General features: G+C 39.3%; 1 protein-coding gene across 1 annotated transcript in view; it reads right to left on the bottom strand.

The window, feature by feature from the left end:
- pigg (phosphatidylinositol glycan anchor biosynthesis class G (EMM blood group)) overlaps positions 1 to 21142 on the bottom strand; it is an 88587-nt gene that overhangs the window by 65108 nt on the left and 2337 nt on the right. Inside the window, exons 3-4 of the mRNA XM_080466115.1 lie at positions 11695 to 11904; positions 8477 to 8665 (exon numbers count right to left, since the gene is read on the bottom strand). Coding sequence (XP_080322241.1) covers positions 8477 to 8665; positions 11695 to 11904 — 399 coding nt within the window. The remainder of the gene's footprint in view (positions 1 to 8476; positions 8666 to 11694; positions 11905 to 21142) is intronic.

Here is a 21142-nt window from a genome sequence, read left to right as displayed (position 1 = left end):
GCATTTACATGGAGATTAAGTCAGAGTGTTTTAAGAGTTCAACCTTGGGAGCTGCATTTTCCCCTGTTTACAGAGACGGCGTCTGAGCTGTTTCCAAAAAGTTCCACTAAACAATGCTGTGTAAAGTGGGCCTTAATTATATATTAGTTGCATATAATCATGTTTAGAATGACTACAGAAAGTTGCAAGTAAAATATTGTATAAAGTTTTACACGATTCTTCCAGAAGACGATTGTATTTACATAAAGAAAAAAAAACATTGCAAATGAGTGCCTAATCAATGCCTGATCAGGGGTTAATAAAACTACCATTGATCATGCATTGATTAACAGATGAGAACAAATTCTGTTTTTATGTTCCAGAAGTGAATCAGACACCACTTTCTTTTTCATTTGAGTTGACTTCTTCCAAGTGCAGAAGCATAAAGTGGTAAAGTCAGCACATGTGTTTATTTTGCAGATGGAGTATTGATCATTTATCTGCTCTCACAAAGCCAGATAAAATCCCACGATGAACGCGGAGAGAAAACGCCGCAGGTGTGAGCTGAACTGCACGGCTGTGCTCGGACGAGCCATTATACCCGCTGCTCGGCGCAGAGGGAGGAGGAAGACTATCCTCTGCCCTACATTGCACCTTTTGGATGCTTGTTATAAATGGCACAACACATTGGGGACCTGTGGAGAAAAAAAACCCCTCAAGAGCGGCACTAAACACCAGTGAGCCCCACGCTGAGCGAGTCTCTGTCTGTTTGGCATAAGTCCGCGTTTACTCCGGTTCCTGAAGATGAAAGCGCCAAGCGTTGCTCTTCTGGGAGGTTTTTCTTTTTTATCCACACTTCATTCCAACCCCCACATGTTTTTTTTTTCTTCTTTCTTTCTTTTTAAACCGACACACCAGCTCTGAATCAGATTGTAGCTCATGCTCCCCATAAAAAAATAACCACATTGGTTTCCTTTTAAATGTGAAATCATGCTGTTTTATCTGGTAAATCACAGATTACCGAAGGACCTAAGCTATCAAACTGTTGGAAAAGTGGTGACGAGTGCAACTCAATAACTCAACTTATGAAAACAGACTTACAACGGACATCAGAAGTTTCGAAAATAATAATTCAACTGTATGAAACTCTTTAAATACACTTATTTATAAAGAAAAGGAAAGCAGTGTTTAACAGCAGTGAGTTTAGAATAAACAAAGAAACCTGATGCCCCACAGCAAACTTGATATCTACTGTGTCAATGATGTAGTTACAGCTCAGCTCAACGTTTTACAAGTGAATACATAAATTGCTCATAATTGCATCTTTCATTGTAGATCAAGAGTTGTCTTGATCGTCATTGTATTCCATAACACAGTAAATCTGGAAGATTTATCCAAAACACTCCTCTGCAAATCATGTTTCATTTCTCTATTTTTTTGTGAAAGTTGGCATCAAAGTAACATCAGCCTTGGAAATGTCTCATAGATTCAGAGACCATGCCTGCGATCAATAATGTGGTGGTAGGGAACATACAGTACATCCTACCATTCGATGCACGTTCCCTGGAAAACAAAGTGGAATTATTATGTATGATGAAGCACCACTCCTTGTCACATGAGGTGCTATGATGTTTCTTTCAGCTATAAACCAACAAACGCTAGACTGTAACACCAAGGTGTGGTGGTATCAAACCAAATGTTTCAAGGTAAAACAGGACGGGGACTTCCATTGATTTCTAAATGGCCAACTGGACCAACTATCAAAAGAAATGCTTATTCATTAGCATTTCAATTAGATGAGGTTGTCGTCAGTGAATTCTTGGTTGTTCATTGTCAGTGGTTGATTTATTTTTTGTGTTTGTTGTTTTGAAGTTTTTGTTGTTGTTGTTTGCTGTGGTTGTTTGTTGGTGGTTTGTGTTTATTCTTATTTGGTGGTTTATATTCTTTTCATTTACTGTTGTCGTTGATGCTGTTGTCATTTTCTTTTGTTGTTGTTATTGTCACTTCCTGTTGTTATAATTTTATGTTGTAGTTATTATTGTTGTTTGTAATTTTATGTTGTTGTTGTTGTTGTTGTTGTTGTTGTTGTTGTTGTTGTTGTTGTTGTTGTTATCATTTCCACTTCCTGCCGTTACCGTTGTCGTCGTCATTACAACTTCCTGTTGTGTTTGTTGTTTGTCATTTTCTGTTGTGCTTGTTTCCGCTGTTGCTCCTCCTTCAATTTACTGTTGTCAATGTTGCCATTTTCTGTTCTGGTTGCTGTTATTAAATATTATCATTCTGTTATTATTTTACATTTGTAATTTCTGTTATTATATATTGTCGTTGTTTTATAACAGTTTGTGTAATACGATCAAATTATCAATTAATGAGTCAATTTAAACTGCATACCCTGCTTACCAATAGGCTCTTATTTTGGCCTTTACAACTACATATTTAACTTTGTATTGTATTTTTGAATAGCTTAAAAATAATAATAAAAATACATTTTATTTGTTAGTGCCTTTCATACACCCAAGGTGATTTCACATTCCATGTTAAAATTGCAGTTAAAAGCAAGTAAAAACATATTAGTAAAAACAAAACAAGAAAAAAAAAGATAGACTGAAATAGATTTAATATTAGTTAAGAAGGCTGACCAAGTGATGTTATTGATGTGAGCTTGAAATGATAGTGAGCTGTCGAGAATGACACCCAGACCCTTAACCTGAGCCATGGTTTTAGGCAGCGAGCCATCCAGGCGTCATTTGGACGTTCAATTTTCAGAAAAGACGGCCAAATAAATAGCGGACGGGTTGTTCAAAGCCGTCTAAAATATGTGTGTAATGGCCATCACTATTTGTCACTGTCTGATTTTGCCTGAATTCATCTTTATTCGCCAAAATATAGCAAATTATTGCCTTGTGTACAAAACTGACTTCCGGTTTTGTATTAAGCTCAGTAACGGGCAACGTGATTCGTACCATGTGGTCTATAACTTTTGAAAGGCGGCCTCTGATTGGTTCGTAATTCTCTGACTCATCCTGATGTGTTTAAATGCTAAAGCTGAGAGGAGGATTTTCTTTTCCAAGATGTTGAGGAATTATAGCTGCAGAATCCACACTGATGGTATTACTTATATGGGCCTGTGATCTATCTAATCTTTCACTTCCAAAATGAAATGAGAAAAGGAAATATACTATTCTTAAGTATACCCAAAACACAGATTTCTGCCTAAAACCATGACCTGAGGTGAGGGAGAAACAGAGGAGTTGTCGATGGTGATGGAAAGACTATGAGCTTTAGTGAGGGTGGACTTAGAGCCAATGAGGAGAACCTCTGTTTAGTCACTGTTTAGTTTGAGGAAGCTCAGGGAGAACCAGGATTTGATTTCAAGTAGATATTGATTCATAGAGAGAACCAATAAAAACCTAATTACCCAAGGAGCAGATATGGGAAAATGCAAAACGACAACACAAACATCAATGCCGAGACGACTTTAACAAAATATTATTTATCTATCTAATTGTACGCCCACACTGTCATCAGACTTTATAAATGGCTTCACTTTCATCATGTTTATATGCTGTAGAGCAGTACTTCATGAGTTTCTAAATATGGGATTAATCAAGGTGCGTCTACCTTATTGTGACGATGTCCAACCATGAGTCCAACCAAGATATATATATATATATATATATATATATATATATATACACATATATATATATGGGAGTCTGATTGATACCGTCTGCGCTTAATCTTTATTTGACCTTTTTTCACTTTCCTTGATAGTCAATCAGTGGACCTATAAGAAATATTTTTATTTTTAAAAAAATGAATGAGTCATGTTCCAACCTGAAATACAGAAAGCTAAGTGGTTGTGATATAGGTGGTTAAAAAAAAGTTTCAGAGGGTAAAAATGTGGACTAATATGAACAAATATGAGCCTATTGTTGGCTCACACACCTCTATAGTGTTTAGAGGAAGACTCTTGCAATTTAAAGTGGCTGGAGAGTAATTGCTTCTCGGAGATCGTAAACCCTTTTAGTATAAATGTCTCAGTAGAGCAGGCGGTGGGATGATGGCTCTTTATGGCTTTTATTTCAAGAAAAACCACTGTGTTTATTTCCCGATACGTTGATGTATCCGAGCAATGAGCCAAAGTTGGGTGTCGTTCTGCTCTTCGTGTCGATTCAACAGCTTCTTTCATGAAACCATCACAATCCAGACAGCAGAACGTTAGCGGAACATGATGATGTGGCAATGAATAAATATTCAATGATATATTTATTGTCTTTCTGCTTTGAATTCATGCTCCCACCAGCCAAATCACAGAGCTCAAATTCCAACCTCAAACTCTACATAAGGGTCAGACATCCAGCATAGAAGGGTATGTATTTAGGTAACTTCATTATTTATTTATTTATTTATTTCATAATGCCCTTTTCAATCTCTATGACAACTGCACTCATTTTGTGGGTTTCTGCTTTTTTTTGTTTTGTTTCCATTTTTTCCCCCACATTGTTCCATTGTATTTTCTTTTAAATGCTGACTTGAGAAAAATGTAAACGTGCTTCCATAATTGAGGCAGCATATTATAAAAGTGATAATTGTTTTTTTTTTATTTCAAAAACAGAAAACAATAACAGAGAGACAAAAAATGATAAATTAATTCATTATTATTCTTTGCGTAATTATTATCCACATTTAAGGAGACAAATATGCAGAAACATAAACTACAGAGTGAATATATGAAAAAAGGTGTGAGAAAAAGGATAATTCATTTAGTCTCAACAATTTTCCACTGATGTGATTGACAATAATTGGACCTGATTCGAACAAGAATAGGAAAGAATTGGAGAAACAGCCACCACTTTCTATTTGTCTCACTTTAAAGTAGTGTTGAACAAATCTACTAGAATTAAAACTTGATTACAGTTCTTAAATGTTTTTTCAGAAAGTAACTAGTTTACTTTTTGAAAATCAAAAGTAACTTGTAAAATTAACTCATCAATAGTTGTATCCTGCCCTCACCTATAGCCAGCTGGGTTTGGCTCAAGCGCCCCGTGATGGATGGATGAATTTTATATTTTTCTCAATTACAATGTTTTAATAAAGTGCAAATAGCAGTGATTCAAATATAATGTAGAGTTATGTAACATAACCTAAAGTTTAACAGCCTGATGTTCAACCAAATATTGCTATGAAGCATGAAAGCCTTACTTTAAACTTAAAGGGCTGAGCTGAGTGAGTGCACGTAAAACGCTCCCTAATCTGAATTATATAACATAATAAAAACAACTGAGATAGATTACCGACATGAAGACAGTAGAAAATAAATCTTTGAAAGGCCAGCTACTGTGGAAACAGGCTAATGCTGATGTGACTCACAGTGGAACAGCTTCTGTGTTGCCGTCTTTAGTCCTGAATTTGTTCCATAAACTGGAGTTTAATGAAACTGTGATTCCAGGTGCAGAAAAAGTCAAAGGTAACGAGCTTCCTGCAACTTTAGTAATTGTAACTGAGGTACTCATGTCATGATAATAATCAGTCACTATGACAGCACAGCCGAAAGTTATTCCCAACACTGCTCTCAGGTCTCAGACCACCTGCTGAGTGGGGAGGTCAAACTTTCAGATATTTCACATATCAAACAACCGACTGGAGGCTCTGAACTCTCAAGGTGAGTGGATTAATGCCGTGTGCTCTGAGGTCTTACAGAGTGAGAGATCCCGTTTTCTGATCACGTTTTATTAGAGTATTGGGTAGGTCTGCTCTCTTCGTCCTCAACGCCACACTTCTGTTCCCCCTCCACACACACACTCACACACCCACACACGACTAGCACCTCGACGTGCCGCAGCAAGCAACACCCAGCTCATGTGTGCTGTCAGGCGCCCCGATGTGACGAGGTTACACCCTCCACAACATGTTAAGGGCATGTGCCGATCACAACACACATGCTCCTTTTTGTTTAAACTTCTGAGGTATCCTGCAGGACCCCTACTAGGCTGTTTCTATATTTAGGTCGCACGACTGCTGAAGAAAAGAACAGAAGCGCAGCTTTACATAATGTGACTTTCAAACATTTTCTGGATCTAACGAGACAGGTTTTTAACAAGTCTGAGGTGTGTGGTAAATGTTGCCACCACATATCTAAAAGTTTGGCTCCTGTTCTCTGGGTCATGTAGCATTTCCAAAGGGAAGAGGGGTTGTAATAGATTAAAAAAAAATAGTTGATTGTTGTCTTGTGTAGACACGACCTGACAATCTAAACACAGGCTGCATGGCTGAGTGACCGCGAGACAACGCCCATTAGCAACACACACACGGTGTGAACACAATATGCATGCACAGCTGTCAGACCACGCAGGGGGATAAAATAAAACAAAAGCAGAGGACCTGCACTCTGATCAAAGACAAAATTAAAGATAAGAGAGGAGCTTAACAGTTTATTAAATCTCTGCGGTTGCCACAACCGATAACATAGCCGATGCTGGAAACAGTGCAAATTATCTGTGTAATTAAATGACTGGCCAATAACTGATCATGCTAAAATGCCACTGATAGCATCATTATAATTTATTAACTAATGCTCATTACTGCATATTTGCATAGTACTTTGCAGTGACATTGACTTCTGTTGTAGAGGCTCTCAAAATGCTTCAGATTTAATGGCAGCCGACAGAAACAGATGTTGACACACACTTAAATTCAGCTCACAAGTCCATCCAATTAACTCAAACCTAAAAATAGTAGCCAAGTCCTCGTCCTCAAATATGATTCTTTTGTGCACTTACAGCATGTAATTAGTATTATCTACTATTCCTCTCTGATTTTGTTCTACCACTCTGTCAAAGTTTTTTGTAACAACTCCCATTTTTGAAATGCTCACAAAAAATGATTATGATTTCATTATTTTAAAAAGGGTAAAAAAAAAATTAAAAAGTGCAAACTTTGTCTTAAAACTTAATTGTAACAGAAAGTAACAGATGTTGCCACAAATTTAAATTAATTACTTCTGCAGAGAGAAACCAGTCCAATTAACTTAAATCAGAATTCAGGAGCCAAGTCGTCATCCTCAAATATCTCCTAATACAGCCGTTCTTGACGTCTTACCTTTTCATTTAAATCTCTGAGTGTATTTACAATCTGTAATTGCATTTCTCGATAATACTTTTCAATGCCAGACTCTCAGGTTGGAGCAGAATTAATTATGCGGTTGTACATTATTCCCTTTGATTTTGTTCCGAAGAGAAAAACTTTGCAGTTCTTGAAATGCACAATGAGGCTGCACAATATCAAGTGAACATGCAATATGAGATCACCCTGTTGAGTGTAACAATATTGTGATAATGTGATAAATTGTGCTTTGAAATTAGGGCACTGGTATTTGGAAAAAACTTTCTCTTACCTTTGATTTATACCAGTTGTAATTGAGCCATGGAGTTTTTTTCGTTGTTTGTCTGCTATAGGACTCTATCTGATTGGCTAAATATGTTGAATGAACAGTTCAGTCAGTCTTTTATGATTCATATATATTACACATGTTGTTATCTCGACAGAGATAAAGTCACGATTAACTATTTATTAAGGCTGCTTGTATCATGTTACCAGTGTTATTGAAGTTACTCAAAAAAGTAGCACCTAAAAGAAATCTTCGACTCGAGGTTATATTTGTCCTGTGAATACTTCAGTCACTGACTCTGTTATTGAATGATTGAAAATTACAACCAAAAGCAGGTTAGTATTGCCAGAGTAAGATTATAGATATTTTCGCAGCAAAGTAATACACACACATACACACACACTCACACACACACACACACACTGTATTTGACATTGGAGTTTCTCAAAAACATTTAGATACACAAATATCAACCCTAATAACAAGAACACACACCTAAATAATTGTTAAGCTAATATAAAATAATTAACAACTGATCAAATTGACTTTACCATGTAATATATATTATTTTATCAAAGTCACCTTCATTGAAATGCAGACCAAACTATAAGGCCTTGAACCAATCAATAACATAAAAAATATCAATAATGTAATGAAATGAGTGTTGCAGGATATGAATCCTCATTGATTGAGTATGACAAATAAAATATCCCTATTTTTGATAAGCAAACTGTACAAAACCTGCAAAAAATTACAATTAATTCCAAGAAATGCAGCTCTATTCATTATTCTAACATTATTAGCTGCAGTAGTTACAACTATAAAGGATTATTTTAATGCTACTTCAATCAATTATGACAGTATTTGCAAAATGTTACGCATTATTATAACAACGGATCAAATATTATATTAAATTATCAGAAAGTTATTGGCTTTGTTACATTGAAACCCAACATTATTATAGTATTAGCAACTATTACATTATTGGCAGTGACCATGCTTAAAACCAAAACAAGAGTCTGACAGAAGCTAAAACATTAAGGCCAAAAGACACAGTGAATCACATCTTTAAGGTTTCGATTTAAAAAGAGATGAGAAGTAAAATACCTTAGAGACGAGCGCGCTGTGGGTCTTCTTCAGGATGTCGTCCATCTCCAGCAGCTTGGGCTGGATGAGTGAACTGTGGGGTCCGCTGATGTGTCCGATGTGGTCCAGGCCCAGGTAGTGGAGGATTAAGATGTCCCAGTCGTCCCTCTTGAGAGTGCTGTCCAAGTGACGGGTCACATTGTTGTCAACCTCCAAGGAAGCAATGGACACATTCACATTATATTACAGAAGTGAAACTGAGCTGATAGGAAGCTTTACACACGCCTGTATTTAAATATCTCTCTATTTTTGTGATTACATTATTTCTCTTTTGTACATAAAATGTGTGAGATTATACAAAACCAGTATAAACACAACTCGAAGATTGTAAACAACATGATGCATTATATTTTAACTAAGACAATTCTAAACCTTTGTATTCCTGATCTGAAAGCAGAAAACATGTCACTGCTGGGGTCGGTGAGGGATTACCATAAAGACTTACATAGTAAGAATTGAATTGTGTCAGCGGTGTAGCAACCAATAATATAATAATGGCCAGTAATATAATAGATGTAATAATTTTGGTCATTTTGAATGAAATATAGCCAGTAAACAATTTTCTTTTACAATCGTTATTGCATTAGTCCACAATGGATAAATTCAACTATCCTATCCACTATATCTATTTTTGATAAGCAAACTTAAAGCTTATTTATGATTTCTTACATTGTTTTCAGCAGTTGTTATTTACTTTTAAATACTACTGCTTCATGTAATAACACATTATATTTTGGTCAAAATATTATTACAGTAATGACTCAAGTATCCTATTGCGCCAGAGGTGTCAAACATAAGGCCTGTGCCCGCAGGAGGCCCGTCAAAATATGTCATAGAAAACATTATTTTAAACAAAGAGTGGTGGAAACAACACAACACTGAGAGCTGAGGTGAGATATTTGTGCTGCTGACATGAAACCTATCACACCAGCATTGGCCTCACATCCAAGCTTCCAGGGTGAGTTTGTAAAAACGTGCATAATGCAACAGCTTTTTTGGGACATTTCACTGCATTTTACACCAGACGAATTCATTAGAATTGGCTTTATGATAAGATTGTAGTCATTTTTGGTATCAACTCTTTGGCTTTGTGAAAATACAGACACTTTCATCACTCATATTGTGCACCACAACAAACACAAACTTAAACAACTCATATTTATTATGCCACTATTACTGTCAAACTGCCTGTGAGCTGCTTCTGCCTCCCTCTCCACTGTCAACGAGGATCAGGTGAAAGAAACTAACTGGCTGCTCAACACTCTGAAAGGCCAGGTATAAGAGGCGTTCCTGTCAGGTGTGGAGGAACTCAATGGCGGAGCTCACCGTCACAGCAGCAAAAAAACTTGTTCCTCTCCTGATCGTGACAGTACTGTGGTGTGCAAACTCTTCACAAACTCGGATGAACAGCTGGGAATTACCTTTTAACACTGCCTTGTTTGCTCCACAATGCAGCCATAGTTAAATATCTCCCGTTTGATGCACTTTGTTTGAAAAGCCAAATGTCAACATCTTGCTAAAAATGTGTAACTCTGAGTGATTTTCTTTAACTGTCGTTAATTTTTAAATCAACAAAAAATGCATATTTTGCAAGTGTTCAAAATGTTTAAAAGCATTTGATGGATTTCAGTGCTGTTAGTTGGTTAAACTACCTTGGATTAAAATATATTAATTAAATGAAATGATTATTTTACTTTGCTTTGCTTAATATTTGGTTATTTGATGTTAAAACCTAATTTATTTCCAGTAATTGAAGTAATCCGTCTTTCAAAATATGTTTAGTAATTGAACAAACGATTACTAATTGATTGTATTTTTTGTCTTTGAGGTTTGTTACTGAAAGAATCTTCGCCTGCTGTTTCAATAAAGAAAAAGAATCAGAAGGTCTGGTTCTTGGAGTAAAGTCCAGTTTAAATACATCCTGTGAAGAGAAAGCTCTTTTCAAGTCAAGAGCAGCACAAAAATGAAAGAGGCTTGATAATTACTACCAATCTGGCCCATTCAAGATGGAATTGGGCTGTTTGTGGGTCGTGAACTAAGAATGTGTTCGTCACCCCAATGTTACACTACTGATAAGTTAGTACATCATGGGCTCTATCAGATTTGAAATGGCCAAAATGATGACATTATTGTCAGGTATTATGTTATTGCTAGTTACAAACAGGCTAATAATTTTGAAAATATTACTGGTACCATCAATAATATAAATGTGACACACGTCCACTGATCTAAAAGCAGTCCTGCTGCAGTAGCAGTAACGCAGATCAAATTATGGGGGGAGATTTAAAAATTTTTTTGCAAGTTTATTTCGGACATGTGCGTACATATCAAAAGAAAGAACGCAACATAACTAATTAAATAATGACCCAATAGAATACAGAATCTTTTTATGGTTAAAGTTAATCACTGGCAAAAGATTTTCCTTTTTCATTATGTTCATAGTTGAAATCATCTCGTGTTATCTCACATTAAACAGGGTGGCTGAACTATCTGTTTTTGTAAGGCTGGGGATCCAGACGGCTTCATTCCTGCCGGTGAAGCCAGCTCAGATTGCAGGTAAAGCGCTCAGCACCGTGGATCACGAACAGATTGCGTGCGGTCCCACAGAACATTTGCAGCTGAGGCATATGGAGCTAATTGATGAGCAGTTCTGGTGTGATCTCAGCTCCGTGCCTCCCCGGTTGATCAGCTGCCTTCAATGCGCATCGCTTGGCCTCTCCATAACACAACGGCTGGATCGCTTCCAGCAGTAACAAGTTGAAGTGGAGGAAACATACAGAACAACAATGCTTAAAGAATAATCATAACATGTGAAGCCTTTGACAACTCGAGGGCCTTTGGTGTCATATATATATTGCTATATGAAGACGGTAAAGTACATAGAAATTCAGGGATAACCCAATATTTTTCTCTACCAGAAGCAACTCTGTCAATATGACAGCTGAGATGTGAGTGAGTCACTAATGCTGCAAGCTGTACGCCTGAGCACTTTCAGTTTAAACATCCACCTCATGACTAACGCAAAACAGGCGTTCGCAAACTTTTTTTCATCCTTTCTTCGTGTATGATTTTGACAAGTCGACCATCAGGTGCTTTAATCCTTTATTCATATCAGCAGCAAAAACGCTGTTGTGTTGTGGCGTGTGCAGCTGAACCCCAGATATTAGACCACCGCGTACCTCGGTGTAGTCCGACACGAAGAAGGAGGTGGTGCCGTCGTGCTCCATGAAGTGTTTGGGGAAGAGGCGCACCCAGGTGTCGTCTCCGTAGAAGACGAGCCTCTTTCCCGCTGTTTTGGCCTGCCAAATGAGGTTGTCCTCCACTAGAGCGGGCGAATTCAGGTTCATTACCACATCAATGAAGCCTGGGATACTGCCAGTGGTGAGGGCCTGGGGAGGGATATGTTTTTGTCAGTGTCCTTTGAACAATAATTGTCTTTTAATGGTGTTACACAACCACTCAGTTACATCATAGCATTGCAGTTAAGAAAGTGATAAAATACAAAACATCACAGTGTTTAGTAAAGAAAAACATTTTTATCATTAATAAATCTATCAACATGATCAATGCCACTTTTTATGGGATTTCTGCACTGATCAAGCAAACGAATTCCCACATCCCCAAAAGCAATCTTGCTTTCACTAACGGAAACTGAACGCTGAATCAGGTAGATAGACGGCTGATATTTCTACTGATTTCATCATTGGGATGGAAAATAAAAACCACTCTGGCCTCCATTTGATAGACAAGGAAAACACAGCTTGTTTTGGAAGTCAGGAAAGAGCTGGCGCATCGTGGAGGGGGAGCAGAGGGAGAACAAGAGCTTTGTCTTTATGCACTAACGGAGAGGTGGGACTGAAGATTCTGGCAGGAAACACTGTTATTTGAACCCTGTACGATGGGGGAAAATCACAGCTGTAATCCAGACAGAGGCCAGCCTGAGCGACTGTATGTGAGCGTCCCCGAAGTCAGAGATCACTCTAGAGGAGGGCTGGTAGGAATATTCATATCATCACATTCAAAATAGCTTCTAAGGGTTTCCTTTTTTTTTCGGGCTGATTGGTCTCTTCTTATGTAGTCATGTTGAACTTCTGACATCTGAGTATCCGTTCATCTTGAAAGGCCCATTTATAAGATGGTGTTTGCTGTTTTAATAACCTGATCTGAAATCTGGTAAATGTTTCAATGATAGATGGCATAACATTGAAAATTTTTTTAAAAACAAGTTACAGGCCAGCTCAAACGTCCCTACAAGAGGTAAATGTGTTTACACCTTAAAACACCAATAAAGGTGCAGATTGATCATGGTACGTTTAACTTATTTAAAGTTCATAAAGTAATTTTCTTTTTCATTATAGTAGAGAAAATGTTATGTTATAGTTTATTAATTTAATGTAACAGCAGTATGATTTTTGATGCTGATGCTTCAATAAACTGTTTGATTAATGATGAAAAATACACATTACAATAAGTGGAACTAAAATATTCTGTGAGATCTTTGGATTTTCTTGTATCTAGTAAACCATGATCAGATCTGCTGTCAGATCAAAACCAATCCCGTATGCCTGGAATGTTATACCAGCTTAATCTTACTGAGGGATAAATAATAATTTAGAAGTGAATAGTGATATGATCACTATTATACCCTGTATGTGTATGGAACCGGCTTTAGAGACAAACGTAGAGATATTGCTGTCGTCCGAAGTGTCAGGCATTTATTATCATAATTTATTATCATTCTATTTACATTATGCTTTAAAAGTTAGTGATCTTAGGAATGCTAAACACCTTTATCCCTTTTTTGATTAGATTTGTTTAACAGACTCATTATCTCAGTTGTTAAACTCATTTTAGTTCACAAAGTTCATTTTGATCTCAATTGAGCTGGACAATAGTTTTCTTTTGTTTCAGTTAAAATGGGCACATAGATTCTCAATAAGGTCCACATTTAGTGATCTAAATAACTTTTTAACAGAACTGAAACAACCTGACTATTTCTTCAAGACAAATTAGTGCAATTTAAACTTTTTCTTTTTTTTACTTTCAATTTATTTACCAAAACCTCCAAAACTAGTATTAAATTTAACACGAAAATAATCTCTTTTAACATTGAAGCTATCAAAAATGCTTTATTTGGTAAAGAAGAATATGTAGGTTTGGAAAAATGATGCTTGCAGGCTGGATTGGACTCGGTGGCTGATTCTTTTGGCTCTATGATTGACACCTATGATTGACACCTTTGCTGTCATCACAACACTGTGGAAGTGACCTAAAATATGGTTTTGGTGGCACAACAATATTGCAATCACTTGCTGTCATTTTAAAACAGGCATGCACCTGACCACAGCACACTTAATAGCAACGTGCAGACGGACAGACGGACAGGTTCCAGTTCTACTCATAACGTAGAGACTGGATGTGAGGACAACACCAGGGCGACATCAGCTCTCCACTGGCCAATCGTTTAGGAACAATCTAGCTTTTTAGTACCTGCTTTGCAGAAAACAACAGATCGCGCGCAACCTCGAGAACACTGATTGTGACACACAAAACTTCCCTTTCAGTTTTCCATCACACTCAGGTCAGCTGTGTTTTCATTGAGCCTCGACAGACAACAAAAACTTACATCTTACACTTTGAAAGTCTGTCCTATTTAATGATGACAAATTCTACAGCGAGCTAACCTCAGAAGCCTTTTAGACGGTCAGTTGATTCATGAGGGTAATAATAAAGAAGCTACTACTGGAAATCGAAGTTGAAAATTGAAAACCCATCTTGTGATCTTTGTTTTACAGCTCAATTATTTACCACTTCCTTCCCCGCGATTGTTTTGCTCCTGCCGGTGCAGATGCTTGTTACAGGGCGAGATGGATGACTCTGCTTCAAAAGCTCGCTCCTCTTTTGGAAGAGCTCATGGAGATCCCCCGGTCTATTAATACAGACACTCCGAATAATGAAACTAGTGGTCCGGACAGAAAGGCCAGGCTTTGGCAGAATAGTGAAAGACTTTGCTGCTATAAGCACAGGGGGCATGTATAGATTATTTGACTAGAGAAGAGGAGGCCGGTTCACAGCTTAAGCGGGCTGGAGCTCTTAATTGCTCCGGTTGCCAGAAACCCAGCGAGGAGCTGCCTAAATGCATCAGTGACTCATCAACATACTAATTACTGGCCCACAGTATGTGGCCATGCCCGCGATGTGCCACTGCTTAAATGTCAAATACAATATCAGTAGGGGATGCAGACGCTCTGTGGCGTGGTGAGGAAAACTTGAAGAGGATTGTGATTTCCACTCATCAAAGTCTGGGGGAAAAAGATGTTTCTGCTTCCTCTTCAATACTCCACTTTCTGCTTAGAAAAGGACTTTTTTTTATTTTTTTTTAACACGAACTCTGAGACATCTCAGTCTCCTGAAGCTTTATTACCACACAGCACCTACAGGGATGAAAAATAAAGGATCTGTGATGCACTTCACTGTTCGTGCTACTCAGGCAGATACCAGCCTGTTAAAGACCCACAGTGCACTGCGGCTATTAACTGAATTCACTGTCCAAATCCTGCAACTCGGTAATGTGGGCTGACTGCTGTGCCGGGTACAGAGTGGGACCGTCATGAGAGTACAGGAGGAGACTTCTCTTCTCTTTGGGTTTCTCAAATGACAAACTCAATTTTAACAGTCAGATTCAACGGAGGGAGCCCAGGATAGTGCTCCCGTTCCCCTCATAAAAATAAGACAAAGAATACTAAAAATCCAACTCTCGATCCTAAATAAGACTTTAAATCATCCCGGAGTTGAAGCTGCGGGAAGACGACTTCATGACTCGATATGGTGAAGGTACGAGCTGGCTGTGTAGGAATTAATGGCTGTGCCACTGTGAGATTATGATTTAGGTTAGTTGGCTGTGTCATACCAGTTAATTGGGTGCAATGCAGTGATAGTGGGCAGCAGAAAGCAGCTGGCCTATAGTGCCCCCCACTGGTCTCCACAAAAGGAGCCACATTTGTCACTGAATATGAACTACATTGATGAGTGTGTAATTAAAAATAAATAAATGGATAGAGGTGGTGATTCCTCTGCTTTAGCCAACTTAAAGTATAAATGTGAAGGTTCTCAAATGGATATAGAGTGTAAAACTTAAAAGGATTGATTTGTAAATTCAAATTCTGTTTTCGAACTCAACTTCAATTATTTCTCCTAAAAAAGGTGAGTGAGAGAGGTGAGTGTATCTGGTTCAATAGTTCACACCATCAGACGCTTCTAAAAAAGCCTCTTCTTTCTTGCGTCCCTCTTATCTTGTTACTTTTGCCAACTTATTGACAGAGTTTGCTGTTTTATATCTCTTAAGTACACAGCGATGGGAATAATGGGTTATATAGTAACGCATTACTGCAAAAGTGGTGATGTTACAGGAACTCATTACTTTGTTTCAGGGGAGTCAAACACATTTTAGTTCAGGGGCCACATATAGCCCAGTTTCATCTCGAGTGGGTCGGTTAAGATATCGGTGATGCTGCCATGTAAGCCGGCTACCTCGTTACTACCAAATTCTCCTTAACCTCAAAGCCATGCTGTCAGGGTGAGTTTGTTGTAACTGAACTTCTGACTCACTTCAAGGTCGAGGGGACCAGCGGCCGAAGCGACGTGCCGCCTCAAAGCCACCGTGACCACCACATGCTTGTTTTGGTGACGCACCAGCTTGCAGTGTGACATTGTGCCAACACAATCCTGCCAATGTTGTGTGGTATTATAGTGAGCTGCTTAAATGCAGTTTATATCACTTCCTTAACCTCAGCTCAAAGGGCAATTACAAATCATTAGTTTTTTTTGGTGTTGTAGAGGGTAAATGAGGGAGAATATGAAGTATTCCAGTTATTCATTGCGCCAAAAGCAGAAGGTGTGGTGCTTTAAATCCACGGTGACTGCCAAGTCCTCGAAAAAGTGATTAACTGGCCGTCGCGGAGGACTGCGGATGAACCTGTATGCTCCCGCCGAGCCCACACATCAAACGTACACATTTCTGGACAGCTCAGGAAAGACTATCTTCAATTTTACTTCCACTTGTTCCTCCATCTCGTACATCTCTGCTGCAACATAAACCCTATCATCAATTTCTCTGTAGATCCTCGTGTCTTCTTCCTTCCTACCCCCAAAAAATGTTATTTAGCAAAAAAAAAAAAAAGCCCTAGATGGATTTTTTTCCTGAGCTGTCCTCCAAGCTGCCTTTCCTTCAATCATCACTGCCTCCTCTAAACCTCTGGATTAAGGAGAAACATCTGTCTGCCTGCACGTCCACCTCAATCTGCCTGCGCTCTATCCCGTCACCCCTCCTCCACATCCTCCATGACCTGATGAGGACCAGCAGCATCTCTGCTCTGACAACACAGTGAAATCAGTTGAGGAGAGAGTTTGTTACTGGTGCAATGACAGACTGAATTAACAAAGTCAGAACTTTGGAACTGCAGAGGAACAAAAGCCAATACTGTGTTTGTTCTCTCTGTGCCACCATTGGTTTCTTCCCGGTACACAGATTTCTATCAGCAATCCAAAAAACAGTGGTTCCAAGTTCCTCTGCGTTTTCTAAGTCTGTGTGGATGTCAGCTATGGACAGTCGTCAGGTCGGATTCACTGTTTCAGCCCTCTAATCTATCCATTCATCTGTCTTCCACACCGCCTCAATTCAATTCAACTTTATTTATATAGCACTGTGGCAGAGAGGCGATTAAGCCCCGGTGTGAATCAGGTGTGCTGCCTCACCTCTCTGCCCTTAAAGGAGGAGCCGCCCGGACACACGGGTGTGACAGGTGGGAGGTCGTGCTGTGTGTCTGTGTGAGTTTTTCTTTCATTTAAATAAAATAGTGGTTCTGGAAAGTTCAGAGTTCGTGCCTCCGTGGGTGAACCCGGCGGTGGCGTGCCTCACTGCCACAAGCACCAAATACAACACAGTCCTCTCTGGGTGCTTTTCACAGAGAGAATCCCAACAAATCCACATGAGCAAACATACGTGGCTGTGGAAAGGAAAAACTCCCTCGAGCAGGAAGAAACCTTTGCAGAACCAAGCTCAGAGGGGGCGGCTTTCTGCTGTTCCGGTTGGGATGAGGGGATGGAGAAGAGAAGAAGATAATTGATTGGGGGAGGGACTCAAACCCTGGTTCTGGTAGGGATACAGAAACTGGTTCGAGTTGGGCGTTCTCCATTCAGTCAGCCACCCGTTGAGTAGTGGGGGGCTGGAGATGACCCCAGCTGGGTGGAGGAAAGGTCCATCACAAGGCGGAGGGACAGTCATAAGCTCATAAGCAATTCAGAGTCGCCAATTAACTTCAAAACAATTTTTTTATAATGTTGAAGGGGGGAAAAAAAGCATCAGGTTAGGTAAATGTTGGGTTTCTTTGACTGGTTCTGATGCTGAATTGCAAAAGTGCAACTTAATTGACCTTTAATGGATGAATTGGGGCTTGTGGCAAAAGTTCATATTAACTAAAGTAAGTAAACATGCAATAACGTTGTTGAATATTGTGATGACGATATGATTTGTGACAAATACAAACACAAAAGAAGATGTCACTGTCTTTAGGCTTTAATATTAGTTCTCCTGCCTCTGATTCACATCAGCTGTGACTTTTTGAGGTGTTATGACCCCTGGTCATGTTTATATTAATGATGGATCCCTCATCGCTTCACCTCGTCCGGCGATGGCTGACTACATTTTTCTATTTAGCTGGATGTAGGGGAACCGGCTTGGTAGTTCACCTCCTTTAGGACTGGACCATTGAGCTACAGTACTTCCACCGAAGCTCCCCTCTTCTTTCACATCTGGGAGCCTCACTTCAAAACAAATTTGGTAGCTTGAATAAATTGGTTATTTAAAATATCTATCAGTTTGCATGTGGCAGATTTAATTATAGGATGACATGTGGAAGCTGGACATTGCAACAACTCCAGCCATTTCATTTCTTTGTGGATTATTTTATAGCCAAGATTAGCCGTTATATCTGCTATCCGTTTATGAAAAATAAGTGCATAATGTCCAGTTGGACGAGGCTTTAGAGAGGGCTGTGTTTGTGAGCCTCTGCATCCCCGTGCCTTCTACCACTCATCCCATCCACTGTCAACCAGCACATGCTCTTTGCTACCCTCGATAACCCTCACACTGCTGAGTCGGCACTCTCTCGGCTGCCGTCCTCCCCATCCGAGCCCATTCGTCAACTGTCACCGAGGATGCTTCTGTCCACACTGTATCTTCGGCACTCAGGTTCGCCTGGAGTGAGCTTTTGGCTCCGATCTTCCTCTGCAGCTGCTTGATACTCTCAGCACATACCCACTCCTCCTCCTCCTTACAGTTATCCTGCCCACTGACACTGAGCTTTTTGGCTTCACCTGACAACTAATATCAGACATCTTTCCCTCAGCTTAGGCCCGCCTTTTTTTTGTAAAAAAAACAAAACAAAACAAAAAAAATCATAAATATCACTTCTTTTTGTCAGAGATCTATGCAACCCCACTGACAACAATGCTGACTCTCTCCCAGTCTGCCCACAGACGTGGTGTGGTGCAGCACAAGCAACTGTCACGCAAGGCGCACATGACACGACTGTAATTCCCTCCTGGCTTCGCTTCCAAAAATACTGTCATCAGTGAGACACATCACCACAATGTGGCAACACACATTTTCTCACTTTTCTGAATCCTCCCAGTCAGGTCTATTTCAAAGTGAGGGGATGAGAACTTCTAGCCCGCTTCTTCTTTAGCACATTGTTCCTGGTTTCTCGGCCGGGGTCTCTCTGTGCAACTGCGTGGGTGCTCAGACATCTGTTGGGTTGACTGGTGGCTCGAAATTGGCTGTACATTGAACTGAGTGTGAAGGATTATGTGTCGCAGTGTGTTAGCCCTGTGATGGAGTGCTGACATGTCACAGTGGGCCATGTTATTAAACTAATGTCCACAGTGATAGGCTCAAGTCCCCCGTGACCTTCTACAGCAGTGGTTCCAAACCTCTTCCCCTTGGAGGCTCCCATATTGCTCCTAATAAAGACTGTGGAGCTCTTCTCTGGTCTCCGATTGAACAAAATATCACAGTGAAGCCAAATGCTGGAAGAAACAAATACTGTCACCAACATACAAGAGCAGGACGCTTCAAAATCAACCCTGTACATTTTAGTAAGTGCCTTATTCTGGTTTTGTTTGACTTGTGCAAATCTACTCTTGACATCCTCAGAAAGCCTTGGAGCTCCCCCCGAAGGGGTTACGGACCTCAGGTTGGGAACTATTGCATCACAACATGTATTGTATATGGATGAATTTACTCTTTTATTTATAAGCGCCAACCGAGCTTCCTAAAAATTATAATTAACTAGATAGGGCAGCTTGAAGACGCTCAGCTTGGAGAAAATGCTGTTATGGTTGTCGATGGTTCAATCCCCCATCAATCACCCTGTCCATATCTCAAAGTATCCTTTGGCAGGACACTGAACCCCCAAAGTTGCTCCCAATGGAGGTCAGCGGGCTTTTGTACATGCGTGCGTGCGTTAATCACAGTCTCCCATTCACAAGCACTTTGTAACACCTGGCAATGGTTAAAGCAGTATATAAAATCAAAATGCATTTACCAAGATTGATTAAATTCTGTTTTGTCTGGTACATTATTGATTCACAGACCATATTGTTTTTGAAGTTTACATTTGTTGCAGGGCTCCATCCTGATGTGATGGCATGAGGGAGATTTTCTTGACAACACTTTGGTCCGCATGACGGCAAATGATTGTGGTGTAAATGCCACAGTCTACCTGAGTGTTGTTACTGATCATGTCATCCCTGTTCGGAGCACAGTGGACCGTCCCCTGATGACGGCCTCTAGCAGGACTATTCACCATACCACTTGTTACCTGAACTCGACGAGGAGTTCACTCTACTCAAACAGCCTCTGTACTCAAAGGGTTTCAAGTCAACTTAGCACCTTTTGGAACGTGGTGCAGATAGTATTTCAATTCATGTGCAGCAGACTAATCTGTAGCAAACTGCAGAATACTTTCATTTCAATATGGAGCAAAATCTCAAAATAATCTCTGAAGACAACCGTGTTGTAAAGTGGACCTCAGCAAGAAGAGATGAGCTTGGGGCTTAGAGCTAATAATACTAGAACTCTGGTATTTAAAGTGTGGGACGGGCCTTCCCTGGGGAGCAGCAGAGAGTTAGAGGGGAGGACACGCAGCAGGAAATAGTTAGGAGTCAACAGGATGTTTTTTCAGAATTAAAAGGAAAAAGAAAATCACAAGAAAAAGAAATAAGCAGAGGGTAAATCTTTCAAACATTTTAAGGAAACAAACAATATAAAACTGAATTTATTATGCATGTAATGAAGAAAAATGTAAAAGGTAAAATAAGCTTCAGTGCAAAGCCAGAGTTGCAGAGTATATATAAAGACATGGAAGATATTGCAAATTAAATCTAACCACCACAAGTAGAAGCTTTTTATTGTCTATCAGCCCTTAACCATAACAACCAATAAAGTGAAAAATATGACTATTATTAATAATATTATCATGTCAATAGGTTCAGCCTTCAGTCGCACTTTACAACTTGCCATTAAACAAAGCAGGTGTAAGAGCTGAGAGGGGCACAATGTAAACAATG

The sequence above is a fragment of the Lipophrys pholis genome (assembly GCF_963383615.2).
Source record: "Lipophrys pholis genome assembly, chromosome: 6".
Taxonomy (NCBI): Eukaryota; Metazoa; Chordata; class Actinopteri; order Blenniiformes; family Blenniidae; genus Lipophrys; species Lipophrys pholis.
The sequence above is the reverse complement of the archived record's forward strand: the minus strand, read 5'-3'. Positions and strand labels throughout refer to the sequence as shown.